Below are 27,888 nucleotides of genomic sequence, written 5' to 3' on the forward strand. Positions count from 1 at the left end.
GGTCACAAATACCCCAAGTGCTCCTGGTCACGTGCCTTTTATTCACACCCCCTTTCTCACAGTGCGGGGCGGTGCACGTGAGATCGCGGAAACATCGCGAGAGCTTCCTGCGGAGAAGCGTACTTGCAGGAGTGGGATGCGATGTGAGAAGCGCACTTGCAGGGGAGAGGTATGGTGGAAGAAGCGCACTTGCCGGGGTGCAGCTCTGCACCGAGTTCGATACATCGATATGCCGGTGCACGGGAGTTCTATATACGCGAACAGTAGTGCTATTGCATAGTGCAATAGTGCGGGATTGCCAAGGGCATTTTTCAACTGTTCGATATAGGCAATAATTCGATATATCCGGGTTCGATATATCCGGGATCGACTGTATTACAACTGCATGCATATTGTGTAAAACAGTGTGTATCGGCGCCACAGGTGCACGTTACAGGGCTCTGCGAAAAAGGTCGCAACTGCGCACAGATGGCCAGATATCACAACATTTTTAATCCGTGGCAACATAGTGCTGCAAGCCATTTAGAAGCTGCATGGCCACACCAGCAAAACGTTGACTCAGGACGCACTCGCTTGCTCAACGTCCTCCTCATCGCCGTCCTCTTGGAGCGGCACCTTGTTCTTGGCCTCGTACATCTCGGCCACCTCCTCCGGCATCTCTGCATTGGCGTCCAGGTCTGCAAGACAGTGAGATTGCCTAGCTGTCATGGGTAGGTTCAATTAATCAAGAGTTCAACGGAAAGCCGTTTGGCGAGGCGGAAACATCGTGGAATAAAATAAACACTTGAACACTTGACAAAATGTAAAAAGTAAAATAAAATTGATGAAAGCTCGGTGTTTTGGAGCCTGCAGGGGTCCCGTGTTCACAGAGAACTGCAGTAATAATAGCTCTCACTTAAGTGCAGGTGCGGTGTATTGGCGAGATAATGCAATTAAAGAAAGCACAGTAAAAATGAAATGTACTCAACAGAAGACACCTCTCCCTGACAGCGCCCTGTTGCTTTGCCATTTTCTTGGTCCTGCAGGAGTGTTCCACGTTGTTAACGCAAGTCCTTCAAAGTGTCGTGGGAGGCCTGTGTAAATTTTGCAGCCTATGCATTTAAAAACAAAATAGCAATGCGGTATTCTCTATTCAGAGTTGGCGGCGTTGGAAGACAATGGTGTTAAGAAACAACCGACAGTTTTATTTCAAACTGATCACTCTGTGGTTAGAACATTGTGATGGCATTGTTGAATGCATGCCTGTAAAGAACCAACTACACGAAATAAAACAAACACTCACAAAAAATTTCTAATAATATAGTAAAAGGACGAAAACGTGACATTTTGGGGCCCTCGTTCATAAATAACAGCAAACGCAATGACTCTCGCTTATGTATACTACTATTGGTAAGGTGCAAAGCGCTTGTATAGAGATGTTGGCCAGGTTTCCACACGTCCTGCTTATTACGTGGCACGTTGCCCGAATATGCAGTGATTCAAGTAGCAAAAACGTCGGCGATAGTTTCTCAGTGGCAATAACGCCAGCCGAGTACCAGTCTATTGAATGACCTGGGAACGTATTCTCGGACGGTAGCTTTCGGCGATATCACTTTCAATGCTTGCGTATTCACTGGTTGAGCAATAAATACGTTGCGATAGTATCGCCGAAAGTGGCTGTCCGAGAATACATCCCCTGTCTTCTCATGAAGTTGAGATAATGCGTGAGAAACAAAGTTGCATTTGGTGACGTCGTATTCGAGCTGCTTAGGCACCTTTTGGTAAGCCGCATCACATTTTTTGCACGGGTTTCCATACACGACGCTAGAGTAGTTGAACCTCTTCGAGTGGATCCTTCCCATGTACCAGATGGCCACCTAAGTTGCTGGAAGGAATATGTGCCACCCAGACATTATAATCACTCTGCCAATGTCTACCTCATGCCGCGTGCGTACGGGCTGGCAGCCGCTGGACGGACGAGCGCCGAGACACAATGTTTTCACTCTCTACGCAATGAGAGTCACATGCCAGGTCCTTCCGTACCCAGATCAACGCTGATTTGCGCGCAGTAGGTCTCGAGCGGAGACAGAACGCGTGGCGTTCGAATAGTGATCGAGCGCTGGTGTCCCTCGGGGTGTGTGGACAAAATCGAGGTGTTCGCCCATTGTCGCCACTGCACAGTGTTCTGCGGCGCGTTCCGCACAGCGCTGAGCTCGACGCATTGCGAGGCTGCTGCAGCCATGTGCTTCACCTCTTCGGTGCGCTCTTTGCGAGCAGGCGCCGGCATATCGATGAGTCGCGTGGCAGTCTGCTACATCGAGGCTACGAAAGCGCCCGCGCGCAGTCTGTGCGCACACCTGCTACGCAACTGCAACTCTATGCAGCTGCACACATAACACCTCGAGCGACAGGACGCCACGAAAGTGCCTCCTTTCGAAGCCATCTGCAAGCATGGCCGAGCTTGTAAATTGCTCGACTCGCGTGCAGGGTACTCGGGTTCGATTCCGGCAGGAACTTGCGATTTCGTACTTTCTCACAATAGACCATAACTGCTACGGTCATCGCCACCGGCTATTGGTGTGAGCTCATAACAGCTCACGCTGTAAGAGCGTCTAAAGCAGCACCAATACATTGTCAAAGGCAACTGCTTCCCAACACATTAACCGAACACCACGAGAAAACAGGCCATTCCATAAACTGGGGGACTCGCCGTCCGTTATCGCCACTGAGAAACTGTTACTTGAGTAATGGCAAAGCACGGCAGATGGGAAAAGCACCTCTGACAAGTGCTACTGAAAGCTTTATAACGGCTAAAACACATTGGCGGGCCATTGGTTAGAATCCATGATAGAGCGTATAAGCACGAAAGAATGGAGGCCGTAGAAAGGAACAGATACACGGAGACAGCGCTTGGCAGAGGCGCTTTTCTGTGTATTCGTTTCTTTCTACGTCCTTGTTCTGTCGCGCTTATACACTCTACCATGCATCATGGCGCTGGATTATGTAGCGGCTGTGGCTTTACGGACACAGTTGTCAGCAGCGTATTTCCTGTCTGTCGCGCTTCACCGTACTCAAATATGCATTACCAACTTGCCCAAAAAGCTGCTCTTCTGAAGGAGCTGTATTACCAGAATCACTGCTTATTCAGACACGATAACCCGGACCCATGGTTACCAGCCCAACATCTACGCACGCACTCTGCGCCATCTCAGCCATGCTTAACCGAGAGCCATGCGCGTTAAGCTGTTCCTTATAAACCCCGAAATGTTACGTTTTCGTCCTTTTATTGTACATCTCACATTTTTTGGCGAGTTCTTGTTTTATTTGACCTAGTGGACATGCATTCCATATCGCGATCAAATGTTCCAACTACAGGATGGCAGAGTCAGGAATAAAACTGTTTCATAACAGCGGTTTCATAACGTCCTCGTTCTCCATCGCAACCAACTCTAAATGGAGAGTACCTCAATGGCTACTTCGTTTTGGAACTCAGAGGCTACACATTTGGCATGGGCATCCGACGACATTTTGAACGACATCCCAGTAAATGGCTAAGCAACAAAGAAGAAGCGCCTTCTCTTGGACCGAGCTCATTTTCCGTGTGATTATCTTGGTTACATCGATGAGGTCAGTCAACTCAATGGCCTCTGCAAAAAAGGCCGCAATTGCACAGAGTTAGCCTGAGAACCTGGCATATTCTGCTGCGCTCTGGCCTAGCATATTTCTGGCTATGCAGCAAACACGACCAGACCATTATCAAAGTTTTGCCACGCCAGTTCCTTAGGTGCAGAGCTCCGCAACTTGATGCCAGGGGCATGCGCGGAATTTCATGTGGAGTTTGAGAACTGACATTATTGAAGCACTCTGATGATAATTATGCTTTAAAGAATGGCGTAGCAGCGGTTGAGATGACGATGTCAACAAAACCACACATGTACTTTTAAGCTATTCTGCACTGCGCGACGTCGGCTCGAGAAAGCAAAAGGTAGCACATCCTTCTGACTCAAGTACTCGCCGCGCTTCAGTAACCTTAATTCCTCGGCAATTGTAAAGCTAAAAATATCCCAATCAGGCGCTCTTTGGCTCTAATCAAATACTCTGGTGGCACCGACGAAACATCGTGCCCCTCAGTTGCCGTCATTAATTGTTCTCAATTCGCGTTTTCTTGGTGAAGGTATGGTGGTTCCAGCAAATAGAAGGGGAGCGCACAATGCCAACGCAGGATTCAGTTTTAATCCGACAGGTAGTCTCATAGATTGGGGCCGCGCATACGCAAAAAACAAGAAAAGGAATAACATTAAAAGCACATGTACAGAGGTATCATGAGTGAGTTAGGAACCGTCGGTTTACTGACGCACAGTTATGAGCTCAGTTTTTGGATATGGATAGTGCCGTCATGCCAAGCCATACACTGTAGCAGTTGCGCCGTTTTCTCATCTAGACGACAACACATGTGGCGCGGCAATGCATGGACAACACCGGCTGTCTTACGTGCGGGGTCGTACTGTACACGCATCAGGTAAAGCCCACAAGCAGGCACAACGGTGACGCTGCCAGGCCAGCTGTTCTTGCTCGGCTTCTCCAGGAGGCAGCGCACCACCGAAAGGGGATCATCACCCAGTTTATCCGGCAGGCCAGCGTGCAGTGCCATGCTCACCATGCGACGCACCTGCACAGTGGCAAATGAGCCAACCCGCAGCTTTCCACTACTGGGCGGGCGAATATCCCAAGTTTTGAATGTGAATCGAATACTACACACTAACTACTCGTAGTCAAAAATGAACATTTCGGTATCTTGTAATATTTGGAACTAACTAAATACGTCGTAACAATCGAATATTTGTATGTTCAGTGTTCTCCGTCTGCTAAACAAGGTATCAGAAATTATCAGAGCGTAAACAAATTTTAAATTCCCGGGCTAAAAGCAACGCAGGAGGCTTGGCTCTGGCCCAAAAAACCTCACACTGTAGTAGCATTTACAAAACGTAATCATTTCAAAAACCGCCTTCTGCCTTTGCAGGTTGGTTGCACTCAGCATAAACCAAGATTCGACGACCAGCAGCCCAGTGATATAAAGCCCTACGTCATCACCGGACGCCTACAAAAGAGCTGCCACCGGGAACTGCTTCACACATGCTCAGGAGCAGTGGCACCGCTTGGTTTCATCGGCGAGCATCTAAAAGAAAAACCGTCTTCCGCCATTGCTGGTTTGTGCTGTATTTTCCTTGTTTTAAATGCAGCATGTTGTACGGTTGCCACTGCTGCTGAGCCACACTAATGGCTGATGCATGTATTACTAGTCACGACTGCATCGCAAGGGATAAACCTTATTTGACTTCCTGTGACTGCAATTACAACTGCCATGCCGGTGCGTGCTCTGGAGTAACAGAGAGCAATTACAAAAGGAAAAGTGAGCAAGCGAAAAGCTTATGGAAATGTGCAACATGTATAACCCCGAAAAGCGGCATCAATCAAAACGCTGCAATAGAAGGCTCAGAGCGTCAGGGATATCTTGCAAAAGACAACGGAGATAAACTGGAAGCTTTCCGAGCTACTGAAGCTCAAAGCCAAAGATGACGCTCTTGAGGGAATGGTCGACGTTGTGAACAACATTGAAAAATCTGTGCGCGAAATGTCAAAAAAGTATGACGAAGTACGAAGCATATGACATATCGGGCTTGAGAAAGTGGGTTGAAAAACTTGAGGTGGAAGTCGAAGAACAAGAGATAAGCAAGCTTTGTGAACTCTATCAGCATACTCGAAGATTATATAAACATGGAAGTATATGGAATTCATAAGCAAATGAACGAACACCTTCTCAATAAACTAATCGAACTGGCTGAACACCTCGAGCTTCCACAGCGCTCGGCAGCAGATATCGAAACCGTTCACCGACTTCTTGCTAAAGAAGATTCTGATAAACCGGCCCCCGTATTGATGCACTTTTCATCCCGCCTAAATCGAGATACTTGACTTAATAGGAAAAGAGACCTGAGGAAACTGTAATCAAAGGTTTACTTCAACGAAAATCTGACTGTCCAGAACAAAAAAACTGTTTTGGGAAATGAAATCAAAGGCACGGGAAATGAATTATTAGTTCTCGTAGATCAAAGACGGCAAAATGCTCGTGCGGTGTAGCTCAAAAGACCTGGTTATAAGAATAACAGTGGAAGATCTGGACAAGATACGATAAGGTATTTGACGGCCTTCGCCTATCGCTGTTACGATGCACTAATTTATGGCGACATGTCATCAAACATGTGGCTATTATGATGCGACTTCTTTCCGACACCTAAAAGTTTCACAAGATGGAAGGCAGCTTTCCTTGCTTCATCTTAATGTGCGCAGTTTAACAAATAAAACTGAGTCAATTGATTCATTGCTGGATGACCTGAATCATCAGTTTGAATTTTTGTTTCACTGAAACGTGGCTTTCTGATAAATTCGCTAATGTGCATTTTCCTGAGTATACGTGTGCTTCTGTTCATGGTTATATTGCACTCAGTTTTACACAGACGATATTAAGGAAGGACAGGACGCGGACGGACGTAGCGCCATGAACGTTCACCAACTAGCCCCCTTCATTGCTTTACTGAGTGTGCTTCTGTGTCACGAAGTGGCAAGCAAAGGGGGGGGGGGGGGCATTGCAACGTATGTGCAAAATAATATTCAGTTTGAAGTAATATCTGAATACTCGCTTGTACATCGTCACTATGAAAGCTTACTAATAAAATGCACCAATTCAATGTTACTTGTACTTTACAGACCTCCTTCTGGCAATGTTAATGCGTTCCTTGCATACCTTGAACAGACTTTGCATTACCTGCTATGTACAGGCCTCCCCATCATTGTTACCGGCGACTTTAACATCAACTTACTCTCACAGGACAACAATAAGCAACGTCTTATTGACACATTTTATTCTTTTGCTTGCCAAAGTGTCATTGTCATTGATATACCTACTAGGGTGACCAACAAATGTGAAACTTTGCTTGACCTGTGCTTTACAAATTACCCTGTTGCTCAATCAGATGTTGGTGTATTAACATCAGGTACAAGGGATCATTTGCCCATTTTTATGTTTTTTACGCTGTACTGTTCCCATCATAACCGCTTCAAAGACCATTATCCTACCTTTTATCGAAAAATAACAGGAGACCAAATTGCATTTTTTCGGCAGCTTGTTGAGGAAGCGAACTGGAGCACTGTACTACAAGAGACTGACCCTGTCGTGGCATATGTTACCTTTATAGAAAATGTCAATGGATTTCATGACTTAGCATTTCCTCTTGTTGAATTTAAGAAGCATAAGAAGTCCAGAAAACGGTGGATTGACGCCTCCCTTATGAAGGGCATAAGAGAATGTGATAAGCTGTTTGCCTTGTTCATAAAAACAAAAAACATTCCTTATTTCCAGCAATATAAGAAGCTCAGGAATGACCTAAATTCTGATCTAAGCGAACTCGAGCCATTTATTATGAAAACAAGTTTTAAAATGCTTGCAATAATTCTAGAAAAAATTTGAGATGTTTAAAAAGCCTCACGTCGGCAGAAACGACCAATGATATTTCAGAACTCACAATACAGGGGACGCATAACTAAGGTACAGCACTTGTCGACAAATTTAATGAACGCTTTCAAAGGCCAGGATATCTGAGAACCCCGACACAAGCAACACTGATTGCATTGTGCTGTGTCGTCGATATTCCTCACTCCCGTTATTGAATTAGGGATTTATGACCACCTGCAGAAAACAAATAAAGATAGTGCATGTGGCATCGACGAAATGAAGCCTCAGCCTATAAAAGCGAATTCTCATATCATTGTTTGACCACTCTCTCGAATATTCAACATAATTCTTTGCACCAGAACGTTTTCTGATAAACTTAAGATCGCAATGGTGACAGCAATTTTCAAAGGAGGCAACAAAGGCGACCTTGGCAATTACCGGCCAATTTCGGTCTTGCTGATATTCTCAAAAGTTTTTCAACAGGCCGTTTATTCTAGGTTTTCTAAGTTTTTTCAACAAAGCAACATAATAACAAAGCAGCAGTATGGCTTTCAAGAACAAAAATCTACGGAAGCAGCCCTATTGGAAACAAAAGATAAAATTATTGTCAACTTTGAGCACAAACTGTGCACTTTAGGCTTGTTCCTCGATTTCCGTAAAGCATTTGACTCGGCAAAGCATGACATCTTATTAGACAAACTGTATAAACATGGAATTGGAGAAGTAGCTTTAGATCTGGTTAAAAGCTACCTTAAAAATTGCGTTCAATACACTGCCATAATTAACTTCATATTTAGGATAGGGCATATAACATGCTGCGTTTCTCAGGGATCAATTCTTGGGCCGCTTCTTTTTCTTATTTATGTAAATGATATCGTAAATGTACCACACACGCCACATTTAACATTATATGCAGACAACACCAACGCTGTCTTTTACGACATGGAATTGAAACCATTACATGCTCAGGCTAACAGTTGGCTGCAGGAACTGTCAAAATGGCTTGAAATAAACAGTTTAGAATTAAAAATCAAAACTCAAAGTATGTTATATTTAGACCTTGTAATAAGCCAGCTCCTAACGACAACTTTCTTCATTTTCGTAATCAAGTAATCGACCAAGTTATATCATACAAATTTCTTGGTATACATTTTAACGAATACCTAGATTGGTCTATGCATACATATATTTTCCGTGCAAATGTGTTGCGAGGGATGGGTATTATCTGTAAATTGCGAAGCTTGATGTCAATGTGGTTAAAGAAACAGCTGTACTACACTTTAGTACACTCACACATTCATTACTGTCTACCCTTCCCAAGGTTGTTATGCTTCACAGCGCAACATTGTTGTGATGAGGTGAAGCTGACTTTCGGGAACCAGCATTATGCAACGCGCCATGTTTTCCGAAATTCGAAGCCAATCGCGATGACCACAAAGGCGGTGTCGCTGCCATTGCTGAGAGCGGCGAATTCTTTCAATGAAAAACACGGCACAGAACGGCAAAAAGCTTAAGCTAGGCCAAGCATTGCCGCGGTGGTGGCTACGGCTGCCAGGGGATCTGCGTGCGAGTGTGTCGGTTCGAGGCGGCGAGGTTATCAATATGGCGGCGCTTGTGGCTTTTATTAATGCCGTTTCGGACCTGCGGACACGGCAGAAAGTCCGGAAAATCGGACGGCGAAGGGTTCTTGCGTCCGAATTTCCTTCTAATATTTCACTTTATAGGTGCGTGTTCTCAGGCATCCCGATCTCGCTTCGAATAGTAAGGAGCTTCCCTTTGAGTTATAATTATTTCTTCCCCGATTTCGTTTTTTCCGTTTAAGTAGTTACTCATGGCAGGTTTCCTTTCCATTGCCGCCACCCATGAGATTATTTCAGCCGCTCTGACTTTCCGCTTGCATCCTTTTTTGCTATGCTGCTCACCTTACAGGCCGCATACTTGCTGATAATCTTCCTATTTTTTTTCCTCCACTGTGAATCGATGTTTTTCCTGTGCAGATACCTGAACACCCTCCCAGCCCATTTACTTGCTTCCATATTCCTCAGGTGTTCTTCATAATCAATTTTGTTGTGAGCTTGCCTCACTTCAAAACTAGTCCGGCCCAATCACCCTCCACATTTGGGCATGCAGGCAGCACTCGTTGCACTATGCATCATGCGCAACTTTTCTTTGCTCCACAGGTTTTGCTGATGCTGGCCCTTGTTTCACCTGCGCCCATCCACATCTGCCCTACCATGGGCGTATGCGTCAATGCTGTCCAAGATCGTCAAGAACCCGTCACCCGCACGTGTGGTCTCCATAATCTTCTGTCCTTCCTGGATGTACAGCTAGACGAACACCGCATCCTTTCTGGGACGACGTCACCGGCTGATTTATCGCCCTTTCCCAGCCCCTTCAAAAACACCTTGCTGATTAACTACTCCTTCAGTGGGCATGCGAGCAGCATTCGTTGCACTATGCCTCATGCGCAACTTTTCTTCACTCCACAGGTGCGTTAGAATTTGAACCTGTATGTTAAACAGAGTGGTAATCGCTCACTGTGGTGCTCTTATGCCCACTTGTCTTGTATGCTATGTGTGATTGTCTCGACGTGGCGCTGTTGTTGTTGCAATGTGGTGATGTCGAGGCAAACCCGGGGCCTCCAAGGATGCAGAGGTTGGCTCAAGATGACTCTGCCTCGAGTAGTCTTCCCGAATGCCATTCTGATCAGATGAGTACCGCCTTATTAACACTCAAAGACATAAAGAAGACGACAGTCGAGCTTACTAAAGGTCAGTCGGGGTTGAAATCAGACGTGAAAACCAGCCAAAACGCAATTGAAGGCAAGCTAACCTATATTTTCCACCGTCCTGAATCACTTGAAAATAAATCTGAAGCACTAGACACACTTTGGAATGATTTCGCCATAATTCAAGAAAGCACTGAGCCGTTGAAAAAGCAGCAGGGCACCATAGTCTCGCGCTTAGTCAACATGGAAGACAGATCAAGGAGGAATGACTTGGTTTTTTACGGCATACCCGATTCCCATGAGTCATGGCTACAAACTGAACAGAAAACTCTGGATGCCCTGTCGTCGGCAATGGGAAATGCCTTGCCACCAAACTCAGTTGAACGGGTGCATCGAATTGGTACTTTTTCAAATACGAAGTGCCGTCTGGTTATAATGAAACTATCAAACTTTAAAATTAAGAAGAGCATATTTTTGTCGCGCAATCAGCTTAAAGGTAGTAACATTTCAGTATCAGAGGACTTCTCGCCTGCGACAAGGCTCGCTCGAAAAAAGCTTCTCGAATTTGGTAGAAACCAGCCTAATTCCCCCTCATTTAAACTACGTTTTAAGAAGCTTTTCATTGATAAACAATGTTTCATGTATGACCCAACAAGTGACAGCGTTAAACGAGTTAAAAGTGGTGTTCCAGATCACGCAAGCATACCTGACAATCTGCATCATCGTCATCCTACTACATAGCAATGCGCCTTCGCGCATTGTTGCAAACACTAGAAGTGTGCTTCGCAAACGCGAGGAACTAGAACCGCTCATCGATAGCTGTAATACTGGTATTACCTTAACAAAAACGTGACTACAGCCTCATGTGCAAGATTGTGAAATCTTTTACTTGTCTCGATTTCGTATCTTCCATTGCGATTGCAATGCTCGCAAATCGGAGGCGTACTACTCGCTATTTCAAAGTCCCTGCAAGGTCATCAAGTCCACTTTCACTGTAACCTGGAAGTTGTGTGCACATGCGTCGATATCGGTTACCCTAAAATTTACAATTGTTGTTTGCTACCACGCTCCATCCAACCCATCCACTTTCACCGCTGAGCTAACAAACCCTTACTATGCGGCATCCTTCGAACCCCATTATATTACTGGGGAACTTAAACTTCCCCAACATATGCTGGACTACTGAACCTCTACAATGTTATCCATCTTCCTCACAAAGTAACGACTTTCTTGATCTCCGCCCTGTGTTTTACTTAACACAATTAGTATTACAACCAACTACGATCTCAGAAAGTGCTGCTAACCTCCTTGACTTAATCTTATGCTCTCATCCCAACATAGTTACCAATGTTTCATGCTCACTGGGCTTAAGTGATCACCTGGGTCTTTCTTTCAACATATTATTTCCTGTGATAAAACCAATTGTTGAAAAAAAAAGTTTACTATGACAGGATAAACTTTGACGCTATTAATATTAAACTTTCCTAAGCCAATTTCATGGTCGCACGGTTGATGAGAACTCGACCACTTTCAAAAATAAAATACATGAGCTCACCGACAAGTTTACTCCGTCAAGTGTAATATCCTGCAATGTTAAGAAACCCTGGTTCAACTCCAAGTTAAAAAGGCTTTTCAACCGAGAAAAAAAAACGACTGTATCGAATAGCAAATAAAAGTTCACTGGCATCGAAATGGGACGCTTATAAGGAGGCGAACAGTGCTTACACAGAAGCTATAAAACTTGACAAAAAGGCATTCAAAGTACACACTTTGCCCACAATGCTTGCGAATGACCCTAAAAAGCTTTGACGTGTTATTAACCCTTCGAAAGATAATTCGGTCACGCTGATCGATTCCAGTGGTTCACCTGTACCCAAAGATGTATGTCCCCATATTCTTAATTCTGTTTTCTGTAACAACTTAGTCATATGTAATGACCCTGTGCTTCCAACTCTTGAGTTTTACAATTACCCCCCTATGGACTTTATTATCATTGAACCTCTTGGTTGAAATGTAATTAAAAATCAGAAGTTGTCGTCAAGTCTCGGTACCAATATGGTTAATGCAAAATTTCTGAAAAATACTGTAGTTTATTCCTCTGTTTTGCTTTCAAAAATTTATCATCACTCCGTAGATACCCATCAGCTACCTGCAGATTGAAGGTAGGGAAGGTGGTCCCACTTCACAAGTCCAGTAGCAAATATTCGCCCCTCAACTAGCTCCCTATTTCCCTCACCAGCATTCCTTGCAAGGTTCTTGAACATATTTTGTACTCACATTTAGCATAGCACTTGGACAATAATTCATTTTTCACAAAAGCACAATATAATTTCCGAAAAACTTCTCTTGTGAAACTCAACTTCTTTTACTCACAGCCTTCATCTTATTCTTGACAAAGGTTCATTCGTAGACTGTTTTCTTTGATTTCGCCAAGGCCTTCAACAAAGTGTGTCATAAATTGCTTCTATTTAAACTTAGTAAACTTAATCTTGATCCTAACCTGTTTGCACGGCTTGAGCATTTTCTCCTTAATCGGTCACAGTATGTTGTGTCAAACAATCATATGTCCCCAACTAACCCTGTAGACTCTGGTGTGCCCCAAGGATCAGTTATAGGCCCTCTTTTTTTCTTAATTTACATTAACAATTTACCCAATGACGTTTGTTCTGATATTTACCTTTTCGCAGATGACTGTTATCCTCTGCAAAATCTCAGACAAATCTGGTAAATTCTTACAAGATGATATAAACGCTATTTCCAACTGACTGACACATGGTTAATGCAACTTAACATAACTAAACGTAAGTGTATGCATGTGACTCAGCAATATTCCGCCGCCGAACTATGACCTTAACGATACTCCCCTAGAGGTCGCAACCTCCCATAAATACTTGGCGTCCACATAACCTTGTCACTTTCCGGGTCGTTACACATCGATAAGGTAATTAACAATACTAACAGCATGCTAGGTTATCTTCGCCAAAATTTTTTTTCTGCTCTTACATCATTAAAATTAATCCTCTACAAAACACTTCATCATCATCAGCCTGGTTACGCCCACGTCAATGCAAAGGCCTCTCCCATACTTCTCCAACTACCCCGTTCATGTACTAAGTGTGGCCATGTTGTCCCTGCAAACTTCTTAATCTCATCCGCCCACCTAACGTTCTGCCATCCCCTGCTACGCTTCCCTTCACTTATTAGGAGTAAAATAGAGTACGCCTCATCCATCTGCGACCTGCACCTCAAAACCCTTATTTAATCACTTGAACTCATTCAAAACAATGACGTTTCATTCATAGCAATTACAACTGCACATCAAGCGTAACTGCCATGAAAAACTCTTTGCTACTCGCTCCTCTCACAGCCCGGTGTAAGTGTTTTCACCTTGCTTTATTTCATAAACTATATTTCCACAATTGCTACCTGCGCGATAATCTTATAACATTGCCTACCTACATTTCCTCTCCCTTTGATCATAGCCATAAGGTTGGAACAATTCAATGCCGCACTAGAGCCTGTAACGAATCATTTATTCCTAGGACCTCTTACTAATGGAACCACCTTCCCAGCGCAGTTGTCATAATCAAGGACAAAAGGTTTCGTTCGGCCTTATCAGACATCATCACTCCCAGATACAATTAAATAATCAATTTTGCTGCTTTGCTATTAACTTGTGCATGTTTTTTACCCACTCTACTCTGTAATACTTCGGTCTTGAGGGTACAATAAAATAAAAATTTTAAAAATTAGATTTGTAGTCTTCTCGTGAGCGCCCAGTGCAAGGCGTCCTACTGACCTCTGGTTCCCATCAAGTCCTGCTTGTACCCCGATTTCAAGCAAACTGCATTTCCAAAGTTAAGTCCTGGAACCATTACACCTTTCCACAAACCCCGGAGCACCTCGTACCTATTGTATCCCCATAGTGCTCTGTGCTTCATTATGGCTGCATTTCTCTTCCCCTTCACTGTTACTGTTCTTCCTGTGGTTCCATATATCTATTGACTGCATTTATTCATATACCAAAGTTGCTCACTGTTTTCATTTAATACGATAACACTTGATTTTCTAATACTAAATTTCAAACCTAAATTCTCGCCTTCCCGTCCACAGATATTAGCTAGACGTTGCACATCACTTTGCTTGTTAGCTAGCAACACAATGTTGTCCGGATAAAATAAACCTGGAAACTGCTGCTCTACTACTGTACCCGCCTGTTTGTAGGAGAGATTAAACCTAATATTACTTCCTCCTAGCGCCCTCTCCATCCTCATCATGTGTACCATAAACGGCAGTGGGGGAAAAGGGCACCCCTGCCTCAGTCCCTTGTTGATATCAACTTTTTCCTCGCTCCTCATCCCTTCCCATTCAAAGCAAACGGTATTTTCTAGGTAAATCTCTCTCGAAAGCTGTAGACAGTCATCACCCGAGTCGTCCCCTTCCAGAATATCTCACACAATGTTGCAGTCTACACTATCATACGCTCCTGCAATGGATGCACACACATGAGCACCATCTGGTGGTGCTTCAAGGTGGCTTCCTTTGCTTTCCTCCTCATAATTCCGTTGCACCCTTCTCCTCGTGCTCTCTTCGCTCTTGCCGTATTTCACGCCCCCTCCCCCAACCGTGCTACGTTCCGCATTCACTCTTTCGTCATTCGTTATGCTCGTTCACTTGGCTACATCACCGAGGGACACTGACGCTTAACGCAGGAATAGGCGCCTGAGAGCTTTGCTCTAAAAAACACACACATACACGTATAGCGTGCAGTATGGCACTACACATGGTTCAGAGCACTCCCACAGGCAGGAAACGTGGGCAAACGCACCTGGCGGTAGAGGAAAGACCTAGAGCGAATGTGAAACTCCCAGAGGTCGATGTTTTCGTACAGCGGGTCGTCGCTGTCTATGGGCGCTGCCGGCTGGAGTCGGAATTCGGTCACTTCCCGCACTGTGCTACGCTCTTCTTCTTCAGGCGTGCGACTGACACCCTTAAAGGAACGAAAGTCGTGCTCGCCACTCAGAAGCTCCATTGCCTCGTGCACCCGGTCGACATTCAAAGGCCTGCGTGAGAGAAAGCACACTTGCTCACACTGCAGAGGTGTTTTGGAAACCTGTTCTTGATGTGTAAGGAGAAAGAATATTTTGCAACAAGACGTACTGGCGACAACTGAAGGGGGAATCCACATTTCTCGTGATAAGTGCAATTACACCAACACTTCACAACTCCTTTAGGTCGTTTACAATATGTTGGCATCATTCTAGAGCGATCACGTTCGGGGATAAGCGCTCTTTTCTGAGGTTTCGCGCTCGGCACCGGACGCACCGAAATACCCATTTCACAGTGTTCCTCGCACTGCATGTGCCAAGCACAGAGTCGGGAATGCCGTCATTCGGTGCCGAGTCACGCAAATGGGTTCGTATCCCCGGAAGTCATCGCTTAAGAATACCACCCTATGTTGCAATGCGTAGGGAAAATCCATTCAGTGATATGCGCTCTGAGAAGTGTTTCGTATCCTCCTGATACCAAAATACTGGCACAGGACATAATTGCTTTTCAGACTAATTTTTATTGAATGTGAAAGCCATTGTTCTTTAATTTGAATACCACGGTTGATGCCAAAACCTGCATCTCCAACTATGCGGAAGATGTAACTATTTCCTCATGTTTGCATATGTAGAAACTGCGCTTCAATGCCTAAACACAAACATGAAGATGGAACTATGTGTAGTACATTGCTGTGTTGTTGCTGCATCCTGAATTTTTACACACTTTAATGTTGCTTTTCATCATGTATAACAACACAGATGTCTAGATCAATTCAGTGACTCGAAAGCGGATGACAAGAATATAAGTGAACCACTTCCATATACAGTTCCTCATGCACCGTACTTGATATCTAGGATGATATGCTGAGTAATCTATTCGGAATGATATTGAAAAAAAAATTTAAGACAATGTGAAATGTAATGTACAAGGTGTCTTAGGAGAATATATTAATAAATTATGCAAGAGATGCGGAAGTAAAGAAAAGCGAGGCAGGGGTGTTGAGCGCAGCTAATTGGCGGATTCGAAAACAATCTTCACCACGCCTCTTAGGGACATAAAAATGTTGAAGGTTTCCTGGAAACGAACCTCGCCGGATTGCGGCGCGGCCACTGTTGCCGGGCGCCTGATGTGTTCCAATTCCAATTCCAGCATCAGAGACGTCTACGCAGACAGATAAGGAGACAGTTAAGTAACGGGAAGGGGGGGGGGGCGTCTGAAAGGCGTTGCTGTGACATGACGCCTCTCGTCGACAGGAAAATGCTCAGAAAAGCACATATTGTAGCTTTATTACGAGCGTGAACACTTCACGTGAGCAAAGCTATAAAAAAACGCAACGTTAAGTGCATAGGAAGGCGTGACTACAATTTCTTGTGTGCCCACACGGCCTTACAAGATTGCTGCTCAACCGCCAGCTCATTTAGACAGCAAAGTTGTTTTTTATTTCAATGGTGTCTTTTTTGACGACTTCATCAGAATTGGAAAAGAGACTTAAGATGGCAGCTGCCCGCTTAGTCTCTTATACTGCCATCTACGGTGCATATGGAAAACTGAATTGGCACGTTGTTTACAACACTGCGAACTCCCCTGACGATATTCTAGAATATTCTTGGCAAAGCTTTGACTGCATTGCCATCTCGACACCATCTCGTTATGGTGCGAAAAATGGCACATACCTTTTGACTAATCAAAATGCAAACCGATGTCTTTTAGCCGTAAGGAGACTGCCCCTACAGCCTACTTATCGCATTAGCTCTGCCAACATCAGCACCATTTCATCTTACGAATACCTCTAATACACATCGAAATGACGAGTTGCGAAACTGCGCACTCGCTCGGGCATTATCAAATAAACATGAAAAATGCACACCCAGAAGTGAAAAAAAGTTTGGATACGCGACATTCGTCCATCCTCAACATGAATTCGCTTTCGCCATCTGATATTAGCTGAATCCTGGGGTTTTATATGCCAATATGATTTGATTATGAGTAAGGGAATCCGGAATAATTTTGCCCGGGAATCATTAGAATGCCCTCACCGCATGGGACACGGGCGTTTCTGCATTTCGCTCCCATGGAAATGCCATGGCCGGAATTTCATCCCACGACCTTGTGCACCATAGCCGCTAAGCCACCATGGCGGGTATCTGACATCAAGATTAACTAGCAGTTGCATCCGTACAAATCTAGCCACTTGCTTCATCATTTCACAATATTCACGGTCCACTAGTGTCACTTCCTTGAAGCAAATAATCAGTCTACCCACATTGAAGTCACGCTGCACCTTTGTTTGCTTTACTCCATTTGCAACCAACGCTCAAGGCACCACTTGCTTAAATCACAGTTTTTTCATAGCATGTTTATCTAGCTGCAAAACAGTCATGACCGTGCACTTCCACAGTGATGCCACTGACGAACTGAGGTTGAGAGTAATTTCCAGAGCAGCAAGATCTTAATTTTGGAGAAGTTTGGAGCAACCAAATATAAATTTAGGAGCACTTTGAAGGTAATCAATGCTGTTGTGTTTAGTGGTTCATGCAAAGGAGCAGACAAGTTCCCAGGGTGGGCGAGCAACGTTTAGTACCACATGTTTGTTGGTGCTTGGTTGGTCGAGATGAGCCAGCGGGCAGGTTGTGGCACATGCCTTTTATTAGTTTTGCACGCCTGTGCATTATCGACCTAACGACATGCAGCGGCGCTAGGCCAGACACCACATCTCTCCCATTTTATATTGGCTAATTTAACAAGCTAAACTCCAGCTTGATATCTGTCCGGTGGTCGACGCTAGTCGGGTAGCGTCTTGCACCTGCCGTCTAGATCTCTTGCGAAGCGGAAAGACCACTAGTGGCGGGGGCTGAGGAGGTCACTGGGTCGATGCCTGGTTGAAACGCCAAGAGCTCGTGTCCCTCCTGGTAAGATGCCTTGTGGTTTGAATCCGTGGTATGCGCGAACAGCTGGTCCTTGTGACAATGCCAGGTGAAACTGCCTCGGGGTGCAGAAGCACAAACAGTAAAAGACGAATGGCCGGACTGCCCTACAACAACACCATGAACCCAATTTGGTCTTCCTCAATAATTGCGAGCCATCACTCGGTCACCAACTGTTATATCACGATCACGACGTGGGCGAGCCACGGATTGTTAAACTGATTATACACAACCCTTCCTCCCACTGCTGGCTTGACAACATCAAGATGATTTGGCAGCTGTAGTCCTAGGAACAAGTTTGCTGGTGACTCACTTGTCACATTGGGTGCGTTGCGATAGGTAAGCAAAAACTCTTTAAGCCTCATATGTAATGTGTCCGCTCCGCTAGGTTTACAAGGAGCTTTTTCAAGTGTCTGAATAAAACCCTCTGCAAGCCCATTTGAGCTGGGATGATACGGTGCTGTAAGCACGTGACGACAGCCCAATTCCTTGACAAAAAGCCTGAACTCATCAGAAGTTATTGAGCTGCTATCAATAACATTGGTTTCTGGGAAGCCAAACTGCACAAACAGCTCCCTCAATTTGTCAACTGTAGCATCCGCCGTAGTCAAGTGCATAACAAACACTTCCGGCCACTTGGAGTGTGTGTCCACGACTGCAAGAAACATGGCGTGCAAAAAGGGGGCAGCAAAATCTATATGTATGCGCTGCCACAGTGCTGTTGGCAAAGACCAAGAATACAGGGGCGCTTTGCACGGCTCGCAACGTTGTTCTTGACAACTTACACAGGCCTTGACCTGATGCTCGAGGTCGGCCTCGGTGAACGGCCACCACACGTAGCTGCACACCAGTTGCTTGCTGCGCACAATGCCTGGGTGCCTTTCGTGGAGTTCGTCCAGCAGCAAGTTGCGCAACTTTGCCGGCACGATCACTCGCATTTCAAACATGATGCAGCCTTGGTGAACTGTGAGCTCGTTGCGTCTGTCAAAAAAAGGCTTCAAATCTTTTTCAGTCACAGACGACGGCCACACCACGCTTGCGAAATATATCACTTCACAAAGCAAGGGGTACCGAGCTGTTGTTGGGGCAATGTCCTGGCTTGAAACTGGCATTGATTGCAACCACAATGAATAAAAAGTTTTTTTCTCTTGTGTTCCGTCTTTCACGATTGATAGCTGAAGGCGCGAAGAGAAATCTGTTTCAGCATTCTGAAGATAAGCAAATACCAGTAAGTTGACAATGTGACAGCCCAGTGCTGCAAACGCGCCGTTGGGATGGTCGGAATGCCGGTTGTCGGGTCCAAGATTGTTCGAAGCAGTTTATGGTCTATGACTATGGTGAACGAACGGCCGTAAACATAGAAATGAAACTTCCTAACACTATATAATATTGCAAGGGCCTCTTTCTCAAGCTGGCTGTATTTCTTTTTGGCATCAGTCAACATACGCAATGCGATAGCGATTGGCTTTGTGCAGCCATCATCCAAAACATGAGAAAGGACTGCGCCTAAGCCATAGTGCGAGGCGATAGCTAGAACGGTTTGCACGGGTCGTAATGTGCCAGAGTCAGCAGAGAGGCTAGCAAGCTCTTTATCTTGGTCAACGCTTTCTGGCAACACTCATCCCAGCACTATGGGGCGTTTTTACATAGCAACCTGAAGAAATGGTTGCACCACCGTTGCTAGCTTAGGAAGTAACTTGTCGTAGAAATTGACAACTCCCAGGAACGACTGCAGCTGCGGCCTGTCTTTAGGGGCTGGAACCTTGAGAAGTGCATCAAGCTTCTCCGTCATTGCCGAGATGCCCTGTGCGCTGATTCTGTGTCCGAGGTAGCAAAGTTCCTGTTGGAAAAACGAACACTTCTCTTTCTTGACGCAGGTGCCTCTTTCAAGAAGTCGTTTTAACACAGCTTCCAGATATGATGAAATGCTCTACGTTATTTTTACCTGTCACCAGATTGTCGTCTAGGTAGCAGCAAACTCTGTGTAAACCCTTCAGCATGGTGTCAATTTTAACGCGATAGCGTTAAGGAGCTCGTGTCGCAGAAAAGCCGGTGTCGTCGGCGTCGGTGTCGGCGTCGGCGTTTGCGGCGTTGACCGTGAGCGATAAATCACGGCAGGCGCTTCATAAATAAAAAGCTACTTCCAAGATTGGCCCGGTGGGAATCGAACCAGGGTCTCAGGAGTGTGAGACGGAGACGCTACCACTCAGCCACGAGTTCGATTTGGAAAATCCCAGGTGCAGACGAAATTCCAAACGCGAGTCGACTAACAGCAAACAATCCTTTCTGCGTATTCAATGTGTGGTATTGTTTTGACGACTCCGACATGACCACTTGCTGATAGACCCGGTTGAGATCAATCTTCGAGAAATGCCTACCTCCCAACAAGGCTGTGAACAGGTCATCCACATTCGGTAAAGGGTAGCGGTCAACATCAAGGCACGGGTTAACAGTCATATTGTAGACACCGCAAATCCATATGCTACCATCTTGTTTGATTATAGGTACCTCCAGTGCAATATGTGCTTGACGTTGTGCTTGTGTTGTGAGAGGTCCTTGACGAATGCAACATAAGCCAAAGAAGGAAGAAGCCACAGCCTGGAAAAATATAGGTGGTGGCAAATGAAAAAGGGAGAAGAGAAGAAAGAAGAGAGCGTGCGCTGCGGGGGCTGAGAAGAGTGGCGAGGAGCAGGTGCCAGTTTGTGGTGCAGGGAAAAGAAAAGCATGCTTAGGCGGAGCCAGGAGGCAGCCCTGCTATTCCAAAGGACCAGACTATTCCAGGGATGTCCGCAGATGACGGTCCACGGACAAACTGAGCCTGGTCGATGGAGCAGACTGGCCGGTCAGACGAGAAGACCCAGGCCTAACCTACAACCTGGTTCTTGCTGACCGTTGCAGAGTGCTGCTCCTGCACCCCAGGCCGACCGACGCTTCCCAGAGAGCACGGCTACGACCCGTGCACCAACCATTCATAAGTGCTGATTTCACACCTGGCCCTACTAATGTCTACCGGAGAACACAGCTGGGACCTGCCCATTGACCATGCTGGTCGCAACTACCAAGTATCGCGTTGAAGCCAGCGTCGACAAGGGGCCCTGCGGTTTGTCCCCTGCCACGCCCTCGGCAACTGCCCTGTCGTCTGGGCCGACGCAATTTTTCCTGGTGAACCCGTGGTTATAACATCACTGTGACTTGGTCTTATCACATCGTTATGGGCACAGTAGAGAAACATTTAGGGCAACTCTACAGCTTTGATCGCTCCCTGTTTAAATGTTGCTGCCAGCTATAACGATTTTTTTTCTGAGTTCTTTTTCATGTGTTGTGGATATAGCCTAATCGATCTTATGAGAGCAGTGTGAAAAGATTGCGTTTTGTGTACAAATGGCTTTGTCTATTATTCGCGCCAAGGTTGATGATGATGATGATTTGGGATTTTTATGGCACAGCAGCTTTGCAGGCTACAATGCGCCAAGCACATGTTTTTTGAATTAGCTTATTTGTTCAACTGCTGTAAAATGGTGTAAATGGCAAAGTAAAAATATAAAACATGAAATCTGATACAGTTCTTGTAGGGCTCCTGTAGCTTTTAAATAGTTAAAGGTATCTTCATATGGCACGAGTTGATCGCTCAGTAAGAGCATGGGATAGAAAGCGATTCTTTTCTTTTAAAAAATTTCGGGGCATGTTATTAAAATGTGTAGCGCGTTTAAAAATTTACCACAGCGTTGGCACATTGGTTGTGGTTTGTTATTTATTAGGTAACTATGGGTCAGCCTTGTGGGACCAATTCTTAAGCGACATAAGATTACCTCGCAATATCTTTCTCTATGGCGACAACTGTGCCATTCTCGTAAAACAGGTGTTATGCAATGAAGCTTGTTATGTTGTTTCTGATCCCACAGTTGATGCCAGTGTTTTACAACTGCTATTTCTAATGTGGCTTTATAATCTTGCCAAGGTAGGCCAACATCATGTAGCTCCAAATCTTTGGTACTGGCTGGCATAAAATCTGCTCTTTCATTCCCAGATATTCCTACATGACTAGGAATCCAGCAGAAAGTGACGTTTAAAGCTCTCTTATGACATTTGGTGCACTGATTTTGTATTTTATTCAGTAGATTATTTCTAGATGGTACCTTAGATGTGAGAGCTTGAAGAGAGCTCAAGGAGTCACTAAATATGACAAATTGGTCATTTCCTCTTTTCAGGATGTCTTCATGAGCTAACAAGATGGCATAGAGTTCTGCAGTAAACACAGTAGCCTGACTTGGAAGTCTCATTTGTTTTTCAAATTAATTTGATGTGACTGCAGCGCCTACATTATCATTGCTTTTTGATCCACCTGTAAAATATTTCATGCACAAATTATATTCTGATTCTATTTCAAAATATTCACTTAACAGAGTCTCTCTTGGTGAAGACTGCTTCCTGTTTTTTGTTAACCTGAAGTTGTATTCCGCATGCTTCATCTCCCAAGGAGCAAAAGAAGGTTCATCTTGCAAGAATTGTTTTCTTAGGTTGTAACATAGGTCCGCATACAGTTTTTGGCACCTGATAAAAAAGGAAGGAATGATTGCCGGTTTGTTGCTAAAATGTGTTTCAAAATGCGGCATTGTAAATAGTAGCCTACAAGGATGCGTTGAACAGGACTCAACCATGTACCTCATTGACTCGACATGTACCCTCATTATGTACATGTTTCCAAGAAGTAGTCTTCTGTGTTCCAAAGACAACTGGTTGGTTTCTGCATACAAGTTTTGTTGAGAGACGTACAAAACGTGGCGGAACACAGACGTAGTCCAAGATGATGCACCAGATGAAGAACCTCTAATGCCGACTTTCAAGCTGAGCCATACACAAAACATCCGTAGTCCAACTGTGACCGGACAACTGCATTGTATATGCGAAGCAGACATATTCTATCTGAACCCCATGATCAGTGGAATAGGAGCTTTATTAGATTTATGGATTTGAGAGATTTTTGTTTTGCATACGCGATGCGCACTTTGAAGTAGAGCTTCTTTATTGAATTGAATTCGAACAAAACATGATCTTGTAACTCTAGTTCCGGTAGTTCCAGTTTAGTTTCCGTAAGGATCTCAGCACTAAGCTTGCGTTATTAGCTCAGAAATAATTAATCTTAACCGCTGTTGATGAGTAAAAATTGGTCTTGCGAATTTTTGCAGACTTTACCAAAGCCTTTGACCATACAAACCACTCTGTTCTAATTGAGAAATTTTTATGCTATGGCTACCGCGGCAAAGCTGCACGCCTGATTAAATCCTACCTACAGTACCGTGTCCAGTACCGTGTACGTACGTTTTGCAGCACTCAGAACGAAGAACAGAGGATAGTGGTCAGTAATAGAATAATCTATTACTCCAGTGGTATATTCAGAAGATGACGAGGAAAATATAGGATCTATCAATGAGCAAGAACCAGAAGTGTCGCACCTGGTTGGAACGTCGATCAAGGAAGAGAAATCAAAACTAAATAAGCAGTTGGTATAATCAGAGCATGACTGACAGTTGGGTTAAGTATGTTTATGTTAATGTCACCACAAATGATGATGTTCTTGTTTTCATTGGTTAAGACGCTGAGCATTTCTTCTAGCAGTGAACAAAAGTATGAATACGACGATGATGGGGAACGATAAACGAATTCCAGGATTGTATTCCGGTTATTGAGTGACAGGACATTCCGGTCGAACTCCACCCAGACAGAATCGCACAACAAATTGCGGAACGAAAAATCATGACGACGAGTGTATGCAAACGATGAACTCACAAAAATCGCAGATCCACCGCTTCGCTGAACCCCACGGTAACTATATTCACTGATATATCCTGGCAGACCAAATAGATTGCCATCTACTGATGTTAGCCATGTTTCGGACATTACACCAAGATTACATCAAGAAATTTGTGTTCATTCTTTACTGTGATTTGCTTTCCTTTAATATGTAATGTTGAGTCCGTTGTGAGCCTTCGGTATAGGCTGAAAGGTACGCATATTGTTCTTTTCTGAGCAAAATTTAAAACCATTTTCATTTGCCCATCGCACTATGGAGTTTACGCCCAACTGGAGTTGGCACTCGCAAGTAACCATATTACAAGAGGAGCAGCAAAATTGTATGTCATCTACGTATAAAGAATACATTAAAAAAGACGGAATAACTGTAGTTATTGAGTTGAGCTTCATTAAAAATAGTGTGACACCTAATACTCCACCTCGTTTAATACTCCACCATTGTTCTGTATAAAAAGTTAGAGAAAGTTGCTCCAAACACCACCTGAAAAATTTGGTCCTCCAGATAGCTCCAGAAGCATGTGCCCTTTTATTCCTTACCCATGCAAGTCCATTAAAATGCCATGTCTCCACGTCGTATCATACGCTATTGATAAGTCAAAGAAAACGGAGACGCAATGTTGAGATTCACGTATTCTTTCTAACCTAATTGGTCGATTGCACTGCGATTGGCTCTAAAGCCACATTGGTACTGATCAAGTAACCCCTTACTTTCCAAAAGGTGCACAAGCCGTTCGTTAACCATTCTTTCAAATTTTTTTTCCTAAACAGCTGGTTAAAGCAATGGTACGATAACTATTCGGGTCAGAGTGTTCCTTTCCAGGTTTTAGAAGTGGTATAACTATCACCTTCTTCCATGCTTTTGAAAAATAGCCTTCCACCCACAACCTGTTCAAGAGGTGGATTGTTCGTATGTGTTCGTGTGTAGGCGTTGCAGCATTTCGTAGTGTATGTTTTCCGGACCTGCTGAATGGCTCTTCCCTAAATTGATTTGAAAGTTTGAAAGTTTATTTAACATAATGAACGTATACAATTGCAAAGTACACACTTTTGGGACCCAACAAATTTGTTAAAGGGTCCCTACAATTGTATCGAAGAGTTCAGTTTTTGTAAAATGACAGTTATAGGGCTCAGTACTATTCAGTGATATCCAAAGATTTCTCTTTTCTGCAGTGGACTTTATCTTAAGAAACTCAGGAGTGTAGTGAGCGTTACTCAAAATTCCAGCAAAGTGCTATTTGCACCAAGGTTGCCCTTGTATGCACGATATTTTCTCAAGAACCTGACATAACACCGGCAAAGCCTACTCTGACGTTGTAACCAGCGATATAATTCCCAGCTGTTCCATTTCAGCCTATTCAGCATCGAAACCTTCTTGCAATGCAAACAGAACATTCCTGGGTTTTAGGAATCTCGGCACACCCTTCCGTTGTCGCGCCTAACTTGTCTTTGAAAAGGGGTTGATACTTTGCCAGCAATGCGTCAAGCCTCTTTTTAACGCTCATATAAGTATTAGTGTTTGACCTTGTAATGTTCAGGTTCCAGATTTTCACCCACTCCAGCCGGATGGCGTGGAGCAACTCCCTGCCCAGTAGAGGTGGTCCCGGTTATTGTATTCCTAAACAGCTGATGATGGTCCATGATGTACAGTGGGAGACTTGCAAAATGGTCGCTGTGCTGCACACTGATCGAGGAGACCCCCTGGGGTCATACCAGTGCTCCTGTATAGGTACGAAGTTTAACTGTAGTAGGCTCCGGTACAGCCGAAGGAAAAAGCTGACGGAACTGCGTCGTTGACATGATGGAAACAGCTGCTCCCGTGTCTAGCTCCACTTTCACCAAGGCAGCATCAATGGTCATTGGTACGGTGACAGGGTCGAGCTGAGCTGCCGACGCACCGTTTAGATTGAGGGTCAAAGCTTTCTGCAACACAACCGTCAGCATCTTCATATTCTTTTTCACCTGCTTTTTCTTCGAAAAGGTCTGACCACCAGTTTGGTAGGCTCTCTAGATATGCCCTTTTTATTGCAATTAAAACAGGTTGTGTCCATGTGGGAACACGTTTAACTCCTGTGTTTTCGCAAACCACATCAAAAATAGCTTTTGCATGTTTTTTGTGACTCAGCTTGCACCTTGTCATCATCACCATCATCAGCCTGGCTACTCCCACTGCAGGGCAAACGCCTCTTCCATACCTATCCAACTACCCCGGTCATGTGCTGATTGTAGCCATGTTGTCCCTGCAAACTTCTTAATCTCATCCGCCCACCTAACTTTCTGATGCCCCCTGCTATGCTTCCCTTCTCTTGGAATCCAGTTCGTAACCCTTATGACCATCGATTATCTTCCATCCTCATTGCATGTCTTGCCCATGCCCATTTCTTTTTCGTGATTTCAACTAAGTTGTCATTAACTCGCGTTTGTTCCCTCACCCAATCTGCTCTTTTCTTATCCCTTAACGTTACACCCATCATTCTTCTTTCCATAGCTCGTTGTGTCGTCCTCAATTTAAGAACCCTTTTCGTAAGCCTCCAGGTTTCTGTCCCGTAGGTGAGTACTGTTAAGACACAGCTGTTATACACTTTTCTCTTGAGGGATAATGGCAACTTGCTGTTCATGATCTGAGAATGCCCGCCAAATGTACCCCAGCCCATTCTTATTCTCCTGATTATTTCAGTCTCATGACCCAGATCCGCGGTCACTACCTGACCAAAGTAGATGTATTCCTTTACCACTTCCAGTGCCCCACTACCTATCGTCAACTGCTGTTCTCCGAGACTGTTAAACATTACTTTAGTTTTCTGCAGATTAATTTTTAGACCCACCCTTCTGCTTTGCCTCTCCAAGTCAGTGAGCATGTATTGCAATTGGTCTGCTGAGTTACTAAGCAAGGTAATATCATCAGCGAATCGCAAGTTAATAAGGTATTCTCCATTAACTCTTATCTCCAATTCTTCCCACTCCAGGTCTCTGAATACCTCCTGTAAACACGCTGTGAATAGCATTGGAGAGATCGTATCTTCCTGCCTGATGTCTTTCTTTATTGGGATTTTGTTGCTTTCTTTATGGAGGACTACAGTGGCTGTGGAGCCGCTATAGATATCTTTCAGTATTTTTACATACGGCTCGTCTACAGCCTGATTCCATAATGCCTCCATGATGCTGAGGTTTCGACTGAATCAAACGCTTTCTCATAATCAATGAAAGCTATATATAAGAGGTGGTTATATTCCGCACATTTCTCTATCGCCTGATTGATAGTGTGAATATGGTCTACTGTTGAGTAGCCTTTACGGAACCCTGCCTGGTCCTTTGGTTGACGGAAGTCTAAGGTGATCTTCCGTGAAAAGCACACGCTGAATGTCTTCTCGTAGCAGGCTGCACACAAAGCAGTCTGAAGAAACTACTCAAGGGAGCTTCCAAACTTCCATGTTTTCAACAGTTTACAAAGCCTCCAGTTGACACCTATGGTGAACCTTGGCCCGCTCTCCAATGAGGAATGGCTTTGGGGACAGGTGGTTGCTCAAAACTTTCTTGAGGACTTCAAAACTATTTGTAGATGGCAGTTCTGGAGCTTTTATTGACTTTAACAATCCGTAGGCCATGGACCTGATCAAGCACAAGAAGGCGTGTACCTTGTCCTTGTCGGGTACTTGATTGACAATCAGAAATGACGTAAGCCGTTCCTCGTACGAAGCGCAATCGCTGGCCGACTCGTCGAAAGGTTCCAGCTAGCCCAGTTGCCCGGCGAAGTGCGTCACTGCTTCCTCAGCGCCAGTCATGATGACAGCCACTAGCTTTGCACACTGCAAAAATACGGTCTTCTTCACCGAGCGAATTTCGGAAACGCTTGCCTTACAAACTCGACACGTTCAAATCCCACCTTCGTC

General features: G+C 44.6%; 1 protein-coding gene across 1 annotated transcript in view; it reads right to left on the reverse strand.

Annotated features, from left to right (window-relative positions):
- Nucleotides 1–469: 469 nt before the first annotated feature.
- Nucleotides 470–27,888, reverse strand: part of LOC135897878 (tRNA pseudouridine synthase-like 1) — an 81,523-nt gene continuing 54,104 nt past the window's right edge. Inside the window, exons 5-7 of the mRNA XM_065426570.1 lie at nucleotides 15,046–15,280; nucleotides 4,471–4,648; nucleotides 470–677 (exon numbers count right to left, since the gene is read on the reverse strand). Of these exons, the coding sequence (XP_065282642.1) occupies nucleotides 559–677; nucleotides 4,471–4,648; nucleotides 15,046–15,280 (532 nt within the window). The 3' untranslated portion in view covers nucleotides 470–558. The remainder of the gene's footprint in view (nucleotides 678–4,470; nucleotides 4,649–15,045; nucleotides 15,281–27,888) is intronic.

The sequence above is a fragment of the Dermacentor albipictus genome, chromosome 2, assembly GCF_038994185.2.
Source record: "Dermacentor albipictus isolate Rhodes 1998 colony chromosome 2, USDA_Dalb.pri_finalv2, whole genome shotgun sequence".
NCBI classification, from domain to species: domain Eukaryota; kingdom Metazoa; phylum Arthropoda; class Arachnida; order Ixodida; family Ixodidae; genus Dermacentor; species Dermacentor albipictus.